The sequence below is a fragment of the Eretmochelys imbricata genome, chromosome 8 (assembly GCF_965152235.1).
Source record: "Eretmochelys imbricata isolate rEreImb1 chromosome 8, rEreImb1.hap1, whole genome shotgun sequence".
NCBI lineage: Eukaryota > Metazoa > Chordata > Testudines > Cheloniidae > Eretmochelys > Eretmochelys imbricata.
The window spans coordinates 50,630,833-50,649,979 of record NC_135579.1 but is presented as its reverse complement, the minus strand read 5'-3'; the positions used below and the strand labels follow the sequence as shown (position 1 = coordinate 50,649,979).

Genomic DNA, 19,147 nt, shown 5'->3' with positions numbered 1-19,147 from the left:
CTATACAGTAGAGGAAGTAAGAAGTGAGGAAATTCAGAGCAAACACAGACACTCGTAGGTGGCAAACCATTGATACAGTAACATAAAGTGTCCATGGCAGCTTCTCATCTGTTGGCTCTAGGGCCTGATCCAAAGCTGGCTGAAGTCAATGGAAAGACTCCTCCTTGCTGAGTTCACTGGGCTTTGGCTCAGATCCTGGATCTCGCTTTTGGTTCTGAAAGGGGGTGATAGAAGGGTAGGAAGTGTAACTATGTGTTGAGCAGATTTGTCTTCCCGCTCTCAATCCACCATCTTCTCACTTGTTTCCCCACCTCTCCTCATCATGCACATCCCTCCTTTCATACGATGCCTCAGAATGCTGGGTGCCTGTGCCCAATTTCATGCAGAGATCATCCTTATTTTGATTCTGACCCCTTCCCATCTCCTCCTCCCAATTCTCCTCTTTCCTCTCCCAAGCCGCCTTTTACTCTCCCACCGGCCCCGGTTGTTTCACATTTATTCCTCTGTTGCTCGCCTCGCCCACAGAAGCCGCTCGTGGTGTCATTACTGATTCTCTTCGGCTGCTGGGTCCCGGCAGGTGCACTCATCTTGGTCACAGTCAGCAGCAAATGGGATCACCTGAGGGGAAGGAGAGAAGCAAATGGGTTTGCAGAGTCGCTCACTGGAAAAGGGATCTCAAACCTCATTACAATGAGCCCCTCTGAGGATCAAGAGGGTAGAATACAAGGACCAATCACTTTTTAATTGGTTCCAATAACTAGGGCTAACCTAGGGCTTTCACTGTAGTCAACTGGGGTCTTTCCATGACTCATTGAGAGTTGGGTCAGGAATGAAGTTAGGCACGACTGGTCACCCAGATAGCCAGTACAGGAGCCAGCCAAGGTCAGTATGGTTCTTCTTATGTATCACACTAGCACCCAAATGGCTCAATCAGGTTTTGGGCCACATTATACTGGGTGCAGCCCATATCTTAAGACATGTTCCATGCCCTTCAGGGGTTGAATGGTGGAGAGTGGGGAGAAGTAGAGGTACTTCTCCAAACTCTACCCACAAAATAAGCTCCTACCATCTGAGAGGCCACAGTGCATGTGTTCATGACCATGCCTGGCATCTGAGTTAACAACCACAGCGTCGAATGAGGCAGGTGCCCCCTCAGTGCTACTGTTTCATGCTGTGTGCAACCTCAGGCAGATGTTTGCATTGGGTTCATGTTGTCAAGGTATATTTTGCAATCATAACAGCTACAGACCATCTTTTTTAAATGAAAGCCGAGAGGTTGAGAACACAGAGGCAGCTTGGGAGAGGTGCTGGTTAGAACTGTTAAAATTGGTATTTTCTGCAAATTTAATGGTATTTTTTCAATTTTTGGGGTGGAATTTTCTCAATTTTTGACAAAAAACTGAAAATTGGGGAGGATTGATTTAAAAAAAAAAAGGAGAGAGATTTTTTTTTTTTAGCTAAAACAAAAGATTTCCAGGAAAAAAGTTGGGGGGGGGGGTGGTGTGTATGCAGGGGTGAGGGGTAGGGTTAGATCTATGAAGTGATTTGCACTTAGGGGGTCTCTGGACTGACCTGCACCCCCTGCTCTAACCGCACTGAATCCTCCAGCTCTGCCAGTGCCCATATATCCCGATTTGCAGCACCCTCTCCTGTTCCAGTCCTTGACCTCCCCCAACCAAGTAAGCTTGTTTTGCTATGTGGCTTAATTGGTAGCAGCAAGACTCCCGGTGTTGCTGCATGCAGCAGTTTGCTATTGGGATCTTCCTGAGCTGGGCTGTAGTAACACTATAGCAAGGGGTACCACAGGCAAGGGAGTTGACAGATGAGGGTCTAGGAAGCCATTCTTCCTCCTGGAGATCTTCATACAAACCAAACTCGGAGCCGGGAATTCTTTGTTATTTAGAGACGTGTTGGGTTCTTTCAATCTGATCTGATGAAAGGTCTGTGCCAGTCATTTTGTATTTGAGCCTAATGTCTCACTCTCCTCCATTTCTGATCATATGAACAAAGCAGGTCAGTGGGTTTTTGTGCTCATGCGAAAAGCTAGTGGGGCTCTGAGGAGATGGAACGAGTCGTTCTTTTCAGTGGTTTGATTTGACTGCTTTTCGGAGGATTCACAATGGAGCTAGGTAACTGCTACCTCCCCCCTACCGACCCCTGCCCTCCACCACATCACCTCTCTCCATCTCCAAGATGCCAACATTATTAGGATCACCAGAGTTCCACTCAGTCCCTACAATGTATCACCACAATTCTGTAAAATCGCCAAGTGAAATTGTAGGTGCTCTACTCTAGTTATTTTAGCACAACACCCATTTCCTGTCATCCAGCTTACACATTAGCAGTTGATTTTCATTTTTTTAATATGTGATGAAAGGACAAATGATTTGAGATCCATAATAAAGGGAAGGAAGAAAAGAACCAGACCCACATATTTTTGGAATGAGAAAGTAACTGTGCCCTAAGGTTTGTTTTATTCTTGGATGTCTTTTGGAAGGAAACATTGTGAAACCAGGGTGTGATGGCAGGGGTAGTAAAGAAGGGAGCTAGGGATGGGAGAAAAAGAGGGGCCAGCTTGATTCACAAATCAAAAGAGGCAACTGCTAAATTACCCACAGGCACAGCTTTCTAAGGTGGAATACAAAGGCCAAGTCCAGCATGACTGACTGAAAGAAAGAAACTGGGAGGGATGACAAAATCACTGCATCACTGAGACGCTGAGTCACGCAACACAGTAATGCCAAATCTTACTGTAGTAACTTGATGCTGTCTGAGTGACGAATTTCCTGAAGGAAAAAGAGTCCCATGGATGTCTCTGAGAGTTGGATTGAGCATTTAGTCCCATTGGCCCTGACTCCAAGCCCATTTAGGTCAATTACTGACCCCAGTAGGTTTTGGATCAAGCTCCTTGAGGTATGCTTTCCACTTGCATGGGTATCATCCTGCAGGCTCTGTTCCAAGGTACAGCAAAGCCTGTAACCATTGGCTGCCTTGAGCTCTTATTTTTAAACTCAGCCCATTCCCCTCTGCCTCCTGTGGGAAGCTCACTTACCTTCCTAGAGGACAGTGTGGAGGAGCAGCAGTCACCCCCATCGTACTGGCAATACGCCCGGTTATTGATGGTGTCACACCAGCCGTCTGCTTGGAAAGGCTAGAGAGAGAAATGAGTAACTGCTGAGTGGAGACTGGCTAGAATGCTTCATGAATGGAAAACTCCTCCCAAGACCCGCGACTTCAACAAAGCCCTCATGCATCACCATCACTGTCTACGGCCCAACCCTGCCACACTTCCCCACAGCTTTGACAGTGAAAGTGTCCCCAGAAGAGCAGTCTATCAGCTGGCCAGTGTGGGGCTCAGTTTTGAAGGTGGTGTAGGCCATGGCTTGAGGAGCAATTCTGTACAGCCATGAAAAGTGAGGGAAGTGTGTTAGAAGACCACATACTACTAGAGAAGGTCCCAAACCAAACACCCTGAAATTCAGAAAAGTTGAAATCCAGAGGTGATAGCCAGCTCTAGCTCTATAATGGACCAAACCAAACCTCAGAATCAAATGCCTCTGAACTTTGGGTGAGTTCAGAACCAGTTCTGAGCTACGTGGGCCTGCTCTTCCACTAAGTTACTCCAGTTCAATGCAGCTCCACTGAAGTCAATGTCACAGTGCAATCAGGGCCCTAGACTGACTGCATACTGGACTGACTCCAAAATCTCCCCAGCCCAGACTTTGAGAAAACTTGGCTTCATATCTGAGCTTCGTGGCTTACGCTGTACAGCTAAGTATGAGAGAGGCTGTGTAGTTTCTGCCTATTGATCACACAGTCAGAGCTCAGTACAGAAAATGGTTCATCTGCCTGGGACTAAGAAAAAGGGCAGGCAAATCCATCCAAGATGCTATAGCTTAGCTCCCAAGTATCCGTAGGAGCACTGGGTAGAGTCACACAGCACAGACCCTGATGATAACCTTATCCAGAGTGCAAAATGCTCCCACCTCTGTGCCAGCCCCACGGCATCTCTGCTGCACAGGAAAAGGGACACGGCCAGGGCCCCAACCTCATCACAACCCTCCTTTGGGGAATCTATCACCATCTTCCACATTAAACTCCTCCAGTTCCTGCCAGATGGGAGCACAAGAACCACAGTCATGCTTGGCCAGTGCACCAAGGGGAGATGAGGTTCTTGTGCCATTTTGCTTCATTTTCCTGCATGCCCACAGGGGGCAAGGCAAAATTCAGCCCCTGATTTGTGACTGTGATTCACTGCAGAGGACCCCAGCCTAATGATGACTAGAGAGAGGCGCTGGAAAACTCCCCTGCACATCCGCCTTTACCTTCAGCCAAAACTCAGCCTTTTACACAACAATTTTGTAAAACTTTCTCATTGTTGTGTGTCCTTACAAGAGCTGGGCCAATACTGCAAAACAAATGCCCAGGAACATTTGCTGGAATTGCTAAACAAATTCACTCCAACCCCCCTTTTGTGTTCATGTTCTGGGAATATTCAAGCCTTTGGGTGGGATTTGCAGAAGAACCTGAGTGATTTAGGAGCACAAGTCCCATTGTTGTTGTGCTCCTAAGTCACCTAAGTGCCTTGGAAAACACCTCTCTTGTCCTACAGTGAGATTTTTTTCCACTGGTGTAGTTAGACTGATGTAGCTACATTGCTACAAACCCCTAGTACAAATGCACTGCATGGATGTAAAAAGTGGCTGGCACTGGTGTAGGTTACCCCAGTAGCCACACAGGTACAGGTCACTTTTTACAATAATGCAGCATGTATTCATCTTGGGTTAGCATTGGTGCACCTCTATCAGTGTAGCTAAAAAAAATCCCCAGACCAGATAAGCCTATAGTGAATAAACTTAACTCACAGACAAAAGGGAATTTCAGATTGCACAACTACCCAACAGGGTAGATCTCTGACTGCAAAGCTTACACTTAAACACACAAGTCAAAATTTGCACCATTGCTGGTTAGTTACAGGAGTCATATAATCATGGAAGAGAAATACCCAGTCAGGGATGAGAAACAAGGACATGTGACTTGTGCAACTGAACACCATTGCATGAATTTGAAGTATTTGCAATGAACTGTTCAGGAACAAGCTGCAACTGAGAACTATTTACCAGAGAAATTCATGAATAAACTCAAGTAACACATAAATGTGATGTCACACTCTAGTCATAACAGAAAGGAGGCAGCATTCATTGAATAAATTATTAGGAATTAAATATTCACCTGGCTCTAGTCTCCATGCTATTGGGTACTGACCTGCACCAAAAGCCCCTGGAAAGATTATTCCCATCAGGAGTGGGACATATTAGAAATACAGCCAGAAATCCTGATCTTGTCAGATTACCAGTTCCATTTTGCAGAGCAAAGTGGATTTGACGGCCCAAATGGACATCCAGCCTTTTGAGCATTGATCTGAACCAAACTTCCAAACCTCCGAGGTTCACCCCCCATTAGCAGAACCCTCCCCATCTAGCCAAGGCACGCGTTACTGAGAATGAGCAGTAAAACACAATGGCATTATCCCCACAACAGTGGAAGCCAAAACGCAGAACCAGGCACCACAAGTGCCGCAGCTCTCCTGATGCAGAAGCAACGCTGACAGAGGTAACTGTTGTGTATTGTGGACACAGCACAAATTACTGACGTGCATAGACTTGGAACCGTGAGGGCTAACTGACTGTGTATTGTATTAGATGAAAAACATAGTAACCCACTATATAATAGCGGATTCAACATAAGCAACTGCTTAAGAAGCTATATCTGCAAATTCACGTAAACAGATTCAACACTCTGCTCAAAACATTCCCTACATCACCTCTATTCTGCTCCCTGAAATGAAATGAGCACATCAACTTCAGAAGTACTTGGGGGTGTGTGGGGGGGGGGGCGGGGGAGAACAAGGTCCAGTTACAAATCAAGGCTTTCAGGTGGCTTGCGTTTTCTTTCTGGATAGCATCTGCCAACATTTTGAGCACTCCCTTGAGGAAGCAGTGTGTTTCCAGCAATGTCTGACTCAGATGTTCCCTTGGACGACGCCGGTCATTCAGCGCAGCTGCTTTTAGGCATAATGTTATTGGTGGTTGTGTCAAACTGGGGCACCGATGTTGGAACAACTGGCAGTTCTCCGAATTTTGCCTCTTTTGTCAGCCACGGAATCACACCCGAATCTCGCAACTGGTCAGTGTGGTGGCACCAAAACACATTGGGTGCCACTTGTACGATGTAGGACAAAGGACCTGTTTGTGCACTAACAATTGCTGCAAGCCATGTACTGTGTCCCCGATAACAACGCGCCAGAACAGTTTGAACCACTTGTAGCTGACGGGGTGCACTGGTCCTTCACCATCGCTTGACTTATTAGATGATTTCTAACTTGTAGATGTAGCTCTGGCGTTAATAAGTCCAAAAGGTGACTTGAGATTTTGGCCAATAAACAGCATTACAGGTGTTTGGTTCGTTGTGGTACGTTCTGTGTTTCGATATGCCAGCAAGAAGCATGACAGCTTCGGTTGTAATGACCACTTATCTGCCATGGATTGCAGGGTTTGCTTAAAAGTTTGTACTAACCTTTCAACAAAGCCATTTATGTCTGGGTGATATGGTTTTTCGTCATGTCTCGCTGAAACTCTTCTGAACTAAACTGAGGACCGTTGTCACTCACAGCTTGCTCTGGCAGTCCAGTTCTTGCAAAGAAACTTGGAAGTTTTTCTCCTGTTTGTACAGCTGTGGTGGTTTTCATGAAAAAAAAAAAAAAAAAAAACAACTTCTGGCCATTTGGAATGGGCATCCACCACTATTAGATACATCATTCCTAAAAATGTTTCTGCACAATCAATATGTAGAAATGGCCAGAGAGCTGATGGCCATTCCCAGGGGTGTAATGGCGCTGGTTTAGGCATGCACTATTCATGTTGGTATCACGAACATTCCCTGAGCGAGCTGCTGTATTTGTTGGTCAATGCCTGGCCACCATACAAAACTTCTGGTGAGTCCCTTCATTTTTACTAGCCCTACATGTCCTGTATGGAGCTCTTCTAATATTTTTGCACATAGTTTACTAGGTATGACAACACGAATTCCGCATATGACATTCCCTTGATTTATGGTAAGGTCACCTTTGTGTGTGTAAAAGGGCGCCAGATTAGGGATATCAGTCTATTTCCGGCTTCATAAACCTCAGCTGGTGTGGGATTCCTCCTGGTCTCTTGCTTGATCAAACTACAGGTCGCAGAAACTCCTTCCCTCAGATGTAGGATTGCTACTAGGGATTGGTGGTCCGTGACAAGGGTGAATTTTCTCCTATATAGATACTGGGTGAATTTCTTCACACCCCATACCAGACTTAAAGCCTCCTTGTCTATTTGTGCATAGTTAGGTTCTGCCATTGTGAGCGATCTTGAAGCAAATGCTATGGGTATCTCACTGATGCCTGGCATTCTGAGCCATATAATTACTCCAATTCCACATGGGGAAGCGTCACATGCTAACTTAATAGGCAAGGATGGGTTAAAGTGCACTGTCTGATGTGACCAATTGTTTTGCTTCCAGGATAATGTTTTGACACTCAGCTGACCAAACCCACTTTTGACCAGTCTGCAGTAACCAGTTCAGTGGATGCAATATGGTTGCTGGGTTTGGTGCAAATCGGCTATAGTAGTTGATAAATCCCAGAAATGATCTAAGATGTGACACATCCTTTGGCGGTGGAGCTTTAATCTTCTCCTGAGATTTATGTCGGCCCTGCACATCAATAATGTGTCCATAATAAGCCATTGAGTCCTTGAAAAATTCACATTTTATGCAATTAGCTCATAACCCATATTCTCCTAGACATTTTAATACCCTTTTCAGGGTTTCCAGATGTTCATCATCACTTCCACCGGTCACAGTAATGTCATCCAAATAACATTGTGTTCTCAGGACACCTTGCAAAACTTGGTCCATTGCCCGTTGCCATATAGCAGGAACTAAAGCAATACCAAACACTAGCCAGTTATGCTGGTACAGACCCTTTTGTGTGCTGATTGTGAGGTATGCCTTAGACTCTTCCTCAGCTTCCATCTGTATGTAGGCCTGTGACAAATCGGTTTTGCTGAATTGTTGTCCCCCTGCCAGTGTAGCAAAAATATCGAGGCGGGGGTATTTTTCAACTTTCAGTACAAGGTTTATGGTGTTCTTAAACACTCCACACACCCTTTCTGCACCATTTTTTTTTTACATTTGGAATGATAGGAGTTCCCCACTCACTCCTGGCCACTTCTGAAAGTATGCCCTCCCTTTCCAGACGTTCCAATTCAGCGTCTACCTTTGAGCGGATACCGTAAGGGACAGGTTGAGCTTTGTGAAACTTGGGCTGTGCTTTCTCCTGTAGGATTATTTCAGCCTTCATGTGTTTTAGAGTTCCTATGCCCTCCTTGAATATTCCCAAGGCCTATTCAGTATCCCTTCTAGCTGCTGTTCGGCTGTTTTAGGGGAGTCTGCTGAAAGTGACTGCAGCATCTTTACAGATATCCACTCCAGAGGATCCTTACATAATCATTCATGGCTCCACAAGGCCAGCCCCCCTTTCTCAACGACATATAAGGTCTAATAACAATAAGCAGTGTTTATACTCCACAGTCACATGCATCACTCCAATTGGCACTGTATTTCCTTCTGTATAACATTTTAGTAACATTGGTGTCTTCCTCAGTTTGTATTTTTAAAAGTTTTCTCATCTTCTGAATGTGAGATAACAGACACTGCAGAGATGGTGTCCTTTTCCATTTTAAGTGTTTTTCCCTGCCACCTGGGGTGTCAACCAGATTGCTGCCTTGTCATTTTTGCTCACACTATATATACTGAGGCTGGCTACTCCACTCTCCCAGTATGTATCACTACTGCCTCTGTCTACAGAATGTACATTGATATTCCTTTTTCTATACGCTGTGTTAGTCTCTTCCTTATTTCTCTTAGCGTGACAAACTGCGTGGCTATGACTTTTTTTTATTACAGCTTCTGCAGTAGGCAGTCTATAAATTGGCAGTCAGAAGGAGCATGGAACCTTTTTTCCACATTGATGATGTGTCTGTCTGCTGAGTGGACTGGTTCTTGCCTTGGGTTACAGATAGTTTATGCTTTCCAACTTCTGTTTGAAGGCTGATATGCAATTCTGTTGCATCCCTTGCAACAGTTTTCATTGCTACTCCAATTTCTACTGCGTGTTTAGAGGTAAGATTTTCTACAGTTCAGAGCCTCTTCTGTATGCTTTCATTAAGCAGTCCACACACAATTCTGTCTCTTAGGGCCTTGTTAAGCCACAGTGTTCTGATAATTTTTTTAACTCTGTTGCAAAGGAGGAAATAGATTAATCTTCAAGCTGATTCTGTTTATGAAACCTGAACCATTCTCCTACACTCAGGGACTTGGATGACAAGTGCCCTTGAACTATTTGCACTCTCTCTTTAAAGGTTTTGCTGGATGGCTTCTCTGGGACATCAGACTGCGTACTAAACTCTATGTTTTTCCTCCCATTACACTCAGAAATGCTACTACATGTTTTTTCTGGGGGAATCTCATTTACTTCAAAATACTGCTCCAGCCTCTCTCTACATGTAGGCCAGCCCTTCATGGCATTGACGAAGGCCTCCGTTTTTCCGATATAGCTTGACATTTCAACTCGCTGCTGTTAGTTTATTTGTTCCGAGTATTGCCGATTGTAGCAGACTCCTCTTCCCCCACAGGGACTGCATGTTACATCACAGACTGTTTTGCTACTCTGATGCATAGCAGGTCCTTGAAATCCTCATTGTCAACTGTTGTGTATTGTGAACCTGGCACAAATTCCTGATTATAAACACAGACATGCACAGGCAGCTGAAGTCTTCATGGTGACTGACTCTGTATTGCATAGAGACAGATGAAAACATAGTAACCCCTACAGAACAGTGGATTCAACATAAGCAACTGCTTAAGAAACTATACCTGCAAAGTCACATAAATAGATTCAACATTCTGTCTAATACATTCCAATACATCATAATAACCATCAACCGCAGCTGGGCCAAATGATAACAGCCCGCGTTGCCATCAGTGGTCTCCATCTGCCTATTTTTGTCCTCATGCCTTGATAGGAACAGAACCTGGGAATGGGCCTATGATTGAGTCTACTCCCTACATTGGCCCCAAAAGAGTTGAATTAGGCCGGGTGGGCCCAATCAACCAATTAAGCTGCAAAGGGGGGGAGATTTAGGCTGTGAGAAGGGTGCTTATTAGAAGGAAGCACCCTGTGAGGGAATAGGCAGGGCTTCTATAAAGCCAGGTGGCTCTGTGTTTTCCCCTTCCGAGGGAGTCTCTCCACAAGCAATGACAGGCAGTCCTCATGCCCGCTGCTCTATGTCGTTCCCACAGTGACTCAGGCTGTCTTCCCATTCACTGCCCCAGCAGCACTGCTCTGCAGTGGCTGGTAGGGGAATCCAGCTTGCCCTCTGCTCTGGGTTCCAGTCCAGGACCCTATAGCAAGCCGTGATGGTCTCCATCTACACCAACCTTACTGCTGTCACCCCAGACTACTTCCTACTGTACTTCTGCAAGCTTTTGACTCTTCAGCCTTCCTAGTCAGACCCCTCTTTCTTAGGCCTACTAGATAAACCCCCTCTCAGGGGTTCCTAGTCCCCCCTCCCCGTTCCTTCTCAGGGACAGAGACTGCAGGAGCGGGAGGAAAACTGCACGTTGGAAGACCTGAAGGGGGCACTCAACTGGGTGGAGCTAATCCCCAGAATGAGGAGTCACCCAGTGGTGAGTAGAGCACCATGTGACAGACCCAAAACAAACCAGACGTAATTTCGCCACAAAAGGGAGGATGAAGTGAGAGCTAGGACAGGTGGAAAAATCAATGGATCAGTGGACTAATGCCCCACTCCCATTATCAGTAGCACCTGCAGTGCCTAACCAAGCTCAGGGACCTAGCAGACAAACACAGAGTAAGAGCCAGCCCCTGCCTTCAAAAGCCTACACTCTACATACACCAGATAGATACAGGGTGGGAGAAAGGAGATATGTTACAGTTGAGAAATCGAAGCACAGAGAAGTTAAGTGACTGACCCAAGGTCACATAGTATCCATGGCAGAGCTGGGAACTGAGCCCATCTCCCCGAGTCCCAGTCCAGCGCCTTAACCACACGTTCCATGCGTTCTCTTGTTACATAGGCATGGTTGACAGCTTCGGGCTGGTATCACCCTGCACCCCAACTGCCTATTTAGATTTGCCCCTCCTCCTATCCCCTGACCCTACAGCATGGGACCCAAGAACAATAATAGCAACAACGTATATTTACCTAATACCTTTCATTCCTGGAAGCAAATCAATTTACCAAGTTTTCATACAGTGCATACACACCCATCACTGAAATGCAGACACCTCTGGGATAGAAGGCAAAAGCTGTTTAATAATTCTTAGCCCTTATACTGTGCTTTGCAGTCCTCCATTTATCCCCTCAACATAGGGAAACTGAGGATGAGATATTGGGTGACTTGCTCAAGGCCACACAGCTGGTTGTTGTCAGAGTCAGGATTGGCAGTCAGGGCTCCTGAGCGTTAGGATCCATTGCCCGGGTTTAACAGTAATGCTACACAATTGTTTAGGGCAGGAAATGAAGAACACTGTATCCAGCTAAAACTGACGGGGAATAGCCAGCCAGCCTGTAATTACCCAAACTGGAATATGAGCAGGCAGCAGGGTTTATACTCGTACACTTGTGAAAAGTTCCAAGGGGTCTTAACTGACTGTGCGTGAGGACATCAGTCCTCTGTCCCATTTGAGAAAGGGCACCATGTGCATTAGCACCATGCTTGGGCCCTGCCTCAGAGTGAAGAGTGCCATCACCCTAGTGCAGCACCCAGGGAAGGGTGTAATGGGGGGGTCTGAATTCTTTTGCACGATTCCATGCTGTAGTTTTTCCTTCGACTCTGCTCCACATGTCATGAGTCACTGGAAAAACAAAAATCTATTTCTTATTTAGTTTCCATGTAATTATTGCAAAGAATTGACTGTCTCAGATGCATGGGTCTCAATGATTTCCAGATCATTTCTCATGTGCAGTGTCTAGTTATGGTGGAAGGGGATGAAGAGGGGAGATTTTTTTCTTTCTCTGTATACCTACTAGAACTAATTGCTCCTTCCCTCCCCCACAAAAGTCCCCACCCTAAACAAATACAGGCTCCTATGGTAACATCTGTTGGGGAAACTTTGACAGCTCATGCTCAAAATTACATTGGAAAAACATACAAAAGGAAAATAAAAATGACTGATTGAACGGAAGGCTTGAAAGAGCTAGAAGCCCAGTTCTGTGACCTGTGATTCAGTGAGTGAAAGGTGTCCAAGCTCTGACCAGATACTGAAAATCCATTCTGTCCCTGTCTCGTTAATAAAACACATTACCTTGGTCTTTACCATGAGATGCACAACCACAGTTCTCCTGCTGACTTGTGTTCATTAAGAGGCTTTTTGAAAGAGCAGATGTGCTAACCTCAGAGGTCTGGACCAAATTTCAAATCAACTCATTACATTCTTCCTACTTCCGACTGTAGTTTGACTGGAGAGGGTGGGCTGGCCCTCAGCTGGTGAAACCTGGATTAGCACCATTGACTTCTACAGGGCAATGCTGAGGTACACACGCTGAGCATCTGACCCACTATTCTTTTTCACATCCCATCCTAAAGCGTTGTCTAGCACAGCTGTTTGCAACCCCACAGCTGTTGTCTTTTGCTTCAGACATGGCTGCACCTCAATGATCTTTACAGTCACTGGACACTACATCTTGTAAGATATTTGAATAGTCTTGAGAGCATATCAGTTCACAGGAGGTCAGGATGCAGTGTAACGTGTCTATCCCTCTATGGTATCCCATGACCCCCTTTGCCCTAGCATCTGAGCACCTCACAATCTTTAATGCACTTATCCTCACAACACCCCCATGAGGCAAGGCAGTGCAATTATCAAACTGAGACAAAGAGAGACTAAGGGACTTGTCCAAGGCCACACAGGAAGTCTGTGGCACAGCAAGGAATCAAATTGAGGTCTCCCATGTACCAGACTAGTGTCTTAACTACTGACGATCTTTCCTACTTTCGGTCCTGATGCTGCATAATGAGGCGACTTTGCAATGTTGCAATATCAAAATGCATAAAATTGCATTGCAACATCAAGAAGCAACCGCAGGGTTACTCTGTCCTACAAAACAGCCACAAATCAGTGCCTGACTTGATAGATGAGATGGGGTGGACGAGTTCTGTTACAACACAGACCTGAAGCAAATCAAGACAATTGGCCAAAGCTGGACCTGGAGTAAGTCGGTGTGACTCTTGTTAACTTTTATATGGAGATAAATTGAAGCTGGTTGTTTTTGCTTCTAAAGAGACTGCATCTGGTTTCAATCTTCATAAGTGAAAAGAGGAACAGAACTGTTTAGATCTGCAATGCATCGGCCCTTACACCTACACCAGTTATGATTGTGGGCCTCATTTTCCACTCATTCACACCTGTGCAAAGTGAGTGCAAAACCTCCTTGGCACTGGTGTAAATAGTCATGCAAATCAGGCGCTGACTATAGATGTAAAAAGGAAAATAAGGACAACCCAGGGAATTACAGACCAGTCAGCTTAACTTCTGTACCCGGAAAGATAATGGAGCAAATAAGCAATCAATTTGCAAACACCTAGAAGATAATAAGGTGATAAGTAACAGTCAGCATGGATTTGTCAAAAACAAATCGTGTCAAACCAACCTGATAGCTTTCTTTGACAGGGTAATAAGCCTTGTGGATGGGAGGGAAGCGGTAGACATGGTATGTCTTGATTTTAGCAAAGCTTTTGATACTGTCCTGCATGACCTTCTCATAAATAAACTAGGGAAATGCAACCTAGATGGAGCTACATAAGATGGGTCCAAAACTGGTTGGAAAACATTCCCAAAGAGTAGTTATTAGTGGTTCACAGTCATGCTGGAAGGGCATAATGAGTGGGGTCCCACAGGGATCAGTTCTAGGTCCGGTTCTGTTGAAGATCTTCATCAATGATTTAGATAATGGCATACAGAGTACACTTACAAGTGCTTTGGAGGATAAGATTAAACTTCAAAATGATCTGGAAAAACTGGACAAATGGTCTGAAGTAAAAAGGATGAAATTCAATAAGGAGAAATACAAAGTACTCCATTTAGGAAGGAACAATCAGTTGCACACATCAAAATGGGAAATGACTGCCTAGGAAGGAGTACTGTGGAAAGGGATCTGAGGATCATAGTGGACCACAAGCTAAATATGAGTCAACAGTGTAACGTTGTTGCAAAAAAAGCGAACATCATTCTGGGATGTATTAGCAGGAGTGTTGTAAGCAAGACACGAGAAGTAATTCTTCTGATCTACTCTGCTCTTTTAGGTCTCAACTTGAATATTGTGTCCAGTTCTGGGCACCACATTTCAGGAAGGATGTGGACAAATTGAAGAGAGTCCAGAGAAGTGCAACAAAAATGATTAAAGGTCTAGAAAACATGACCTATGAGGGAAGATTGAAAACATTGGGTTTGTTTAGTCTGGAAAAGACAAGACTGAGAGGGGACATAACAGTTTTCAAGTATGTAAAAGGTTGTTACAAGAAGGAAGAAGAAAAATTGTTTTTCTTAACCGCTGAGGATAGGACAAGAAGCCATGGGCTTAAATTGCAGAAAGGGAGGTTTAGGTTGGCCATTAAGAAAAACTTCCTGTCAGGGTGGTTAAGCACTGGAATAAATTGTCTAGGGAGATTGTGGTATCTCCATCGTTAGAGATTTATAAGAGCAGGTTAGACAAACACCTATCAGGAATGGTCTAGATAATTAGTCCTGCCTCTCGAGGTCCCTTCCAGTCCTATGATTCTGTGTGTGAAGATAGGAGGTTCCAGTACAGGGGTGGGCAAACTGCAGCTGTGGGCCGCATCCGGCCCACCAGCCATTTTAATCTGGCCCTCAAGCTCCAGCTGGGGAGCGGGGTCTGGGGCTTGTCCCACTCCGGCGATCCAGCTGGGGAGCAGGGTCGGTGGCCACTCCATGCGGCTCCCGGAAGCAGCAACACGTCCCCCCTTTGGCTCCAAGGAGCTCCACCCCGCATGCTGCCCCCACCCCGCATGCTGCCCCCGCAGCTCCTATTGGCTGGGAACTGTGGCCAATGGGAGCTGCAGGGGCGGTGCCTCCAGACGGGACAGCATGCAGCAGAGACGCCTGACCATACCTCCTCATAGGAGCCAGAGGGGGGACATGCCGCTGCTTCCAGTAAGTGCAACCCGGAGCCTGCACCCCTGACCCCCCTACCGGGTCCCAACCTCTTGCCCCAACTCTGATCCCCCTCCTGCCCTCCGAACCCCTTGGTCCCAGCCCGGAGCACCCTCCTGCACCCCAAACCCATCATCCCCAGCCCCACCTCAGAGCCTGCACCTCCAGCCAAAGCCCTCACCTCCCCATGACCAACCTCCCTACTCCAGCTTTGATTCTCCTTCCATCCTCCGAACCCCTCGATCCTCGCCTGAAGCACCCTCCTACACCCCAAATCTCTCATCCCCAGGCCCACCCCGGAGCCCACACCCCCAGCCAGAGCCCTCACCCCCTACAGAATCATAGAATATTAAGGTTGGAAGGTCATCTAGTCCAACCCCCTGCTCAAAGCAGGGCCAGTCCCCAATTAAATCATCCCAGCCAGGGCTTTGTCAAGCCTGACCTTAAAAACTTCTAAGGAAGGAGATTCTACCACCTCCCTAGGTAACGCGTTCCAGTGTTTCACCACCCTCCTAGTGAAAAAGTTTTTCCTAATATCCAACCTAAATCTCCCGCACTGCAACTTGAGAACATTAGAATCATAGAATCTCAGGGTTGGAAGGGACCTCAGGAGGTCATCTAGTCCAACCCCCTGCTCAAAGCAGGACCAATCCCCAATTTTTGCCCCAGATCCCAAGATTGAACTCACAACCCTGGGTTTAGCAGGCCAATGCTCAAACCACTGAGCTATCCCTCCCCCCAACTCTTTGTTCTGCCATCTGCTACCACTGAGAACAGTCTAGAACCATCCTCTTTGGAACCCCCTTTCAGGTAGTTAAAAGCAGCTATCAAATCCCCCCCTCATTCTTCTCTTCCCTCCCACACCCCAACACCAATTTCGTGAGCATTCATGGCCCGCCATACAATTTCTATACCCAGATGTGGTCCTCGGGTCAAAAAGTTTGCCCACCCCTGTTCTAGTACAATTTCTCGGCTGGTGCAGGGTGTGGGTATGTGAGAAAGACAGACAGACGCATACACACGCAGGCTACTTTTGACTCTAATTTAGGATTCATGGGAAGCAAATAGAAAGTTTTATAAAGGAAGGTTTATGTACATCAGCTATTAATAGGAATGTAAAAAATTCAGTGAAAACAGCTTCTTTGGATTTAAGCAATGGAAGAAGAGATGGATCCCCAAGTACAACAACAGTGGGCTAGTGCATGTGAACCAGTGAAAATGACTAGATGGGTTTCATTGTCCAGAGCTAGAGACATTCAGAAAGGAAACGAACTACATAGACGGGGAAAACAAATTAGATATTTATGCTGGCTACATTGGCCATGTGAAGCTTAAGCTGGATTGGTGGCTGCTTTGCTTTGGCAGAGCAGAGCAGAGCAAATGAGCTGGGCTGTTTCAGTAAATCTCACCCTCCTTTGTCTGCCCTGTCTATGTACACTGTATGTTCTTTGGGGCAAGGACTGTCTCTCATTGTGTGTTTGTACAGTGCCTAGTACAACAGGGCCCTGATCTTACTCAGGATCTCTAGCTGTTACAGTAATCAATAATAATGATAATATATAAAATGTCTGAATATGTAAATAGCCTTAACAACAACAGAATAGGGAAGAGTTAAAAATAAAATTTTAAAAAATCAGGAAAGAAGGAAACCAGGAAAGGGCTGTTACAAATCTCATGCTGTGCCCCAACCCACTCTTTGTGTGTTTGTACATTGTCTATTTAGATAACAAAATCTACTGAACCGGGGCACTTCAGAGGGCTTTGCTGTACAGTTTCACCCTATGCAGAGAGATGCCCTGTGGGGAAGAATGTCTTGTGCAACACACACTTTCCAGTCCACTACTTCTCCAGATTCTTGAGATCCATTGCAAAGCTTATTGGCTGTGAGTTGGCTCCCTTCCCAGGTGAACAGAACCTGCTATACACTTTAGAGACATGCGTAAAATGCATGCTCATCCTGGGTCCAAACTATTTCCCACTGAAATTGACGGGGGTCTTTCCACCAACATCAGGGGCAGTTGGATCAGGATTCAGATCAGTCCTACAAGACCTTATGATGGGCTAAGTTACATGAGAAAGTGACTGACACATACACACACACACACACACACAGTGACAGAGAAGATAAACAAGGCACATGAATATAGATGATGGATCCCTGGAATGCACTTGAATGTGAAAAATAAATTATGAATATCATAAATATCAGTGTGTTTGGAGCTCTGCCATGGCCATTTTGATGAAACTGATTTCTTAGGCAAGTAGGACTTGCCATAACAGAACAGATCTGTAGTCCATCTAGTTCCAGTATCTAGCCTCTGGCAGTGGCATATACCAGATGCTTCAGGGGAAGGTGATAAAAAGAAGTACACAGTGCACCTGGCCAATTATGTAATACTACCCCAGCAGGACGGGTGAATTTCTTCCTAACCCCAGCTGCTGATTCACTTCTGCACTGTAGAATGGGGACTGAAAGTGCCTGTGATCTCTATCCTATTCTACTAGAGGAATTCCAGATTCCTACCCCATTCCTACCCCAAATCTGGAATGATTCCAGATTTATACCAGTGTAACTGACAGCAACTTAATGATACTGCATGAATCAAATCCTTTTAAAGGTCCTACTAAGGAATTTGCTTCAATATCCTACCTTAGAAAATTGGGTAAAAGCGGCAGGAGTTTGTATATTCTTGCACACTCACTCTTTGACAATTCCATTTTGTGCCTTTGGTTTTGCACATGCAAAACCCTGGACATGCCTGCGCAAATCATTTGCCCATGCAAATTGGATAGATAGGCAAGAGAGCTAATGATTATTGTGCGTCGTACTCCTTGTCCACTATACATTCCAAACCAATATCAGAGACAGATTACTAGGCAGTAAAAGACTGAGAAATATATTACGAGGATGGAGAGAAAACTCAACAGTCCACAAGCCACATTTCGGGATTGAAGAATGGCCAGAGAGAAAGTGGAGCTGCCATGCTGTTACAGTCCCACTATACCACCATCATTGTTGCTCTTGCTACTGCTCTTCTAATACCACTTCCTCACTCGTTACAGCCCTTGGAACAGTCACAGTTCCACAGCCACCCCGGGGCGCTGGAGCTGGGAGATGGCATTAGATGAGTTGGAGGGGGAACAATGCAGAATGGGTCTCTGGAGCTGTTGCAAGCATATTTGTCAGGGAGGAGAGGTAACAAGGAGGAAAGAAATGGGTAAGGCTCATGTCTGGGAGTCTAGTGTGCATCTGGCCCAGACTCTGTGCAGACCTTGGATGCACCTCTCTGAGCCATAGTTTGTGTGTCTATTAATAGCTACCTTCCAGGCCCATCACTAGTGGTAAAGGGCTTTGAGATCCTCATGTGCAAGGTGGTAGATACAGACAAAGTAGTGTCATTACCTTGAATCCCAGGCGGGTCACGCCAATACTGTAGCTATCACTGCACATCAGCATAGATCCTTGTGCTTCAAGTGAAAACCGAGGGTCAAATGAGCAAGTGCTGCTGAGTTCAGAAAACCCCTTTGATAGTCACATTCTAGATAAACTATCAAACTAGCTCTGGCTCCCTCCACCATGTATACTCCCCCCTCTCCCCTCATACACCTTTTTCTGCCTCAAGCTTCATGTTACATCCAACAACTGCAAGCACATACAGCCCCACAATGGTAGCCGTGTAGACTAAAGCAACGAAGCCAAGGTCTGTGCAACTGCCAGAGCTGAGATACTCGACTTAGAGAGACTAGATATCCCTGTCTGCTTGGCAAGAGGAGGGATCCCACACCAGGCCAGTGATTGCAAATCACACAAGGTCAGAGAGCCAAGTGAGCATCCTTACGCCACCACTATGGTCT

At 45.8% G+C, this 19,147-nt stretch overlaps 1 protein-coding gene across 1 annotated transcript in view; it reads right to left on the bottom strand.

The window, feature by feature from the left end:
* Positions 1-543: 543 nt before the first annotated feature.
* Positions 544-19,147, bottom strand: part of PAPPA2 (pappalysin 2) — a 170,531-nt gene continuing 151,927 nt past the window's right edge. The window contains exons 20-21 of the mRNA XM_077825344.1: positions 3,053-3,151; positions 544-618 (exon numbers count right to left, since the gene is read on the bottom strand). Of these exons, the coding sequence (XP_077681470.1) occupies positions 544-618; positions 3,053-3,151 (174 nt within the window). The remainder of the gene's footprint in view (positions 619-3,052; positions 3,152-19,147) is intronic.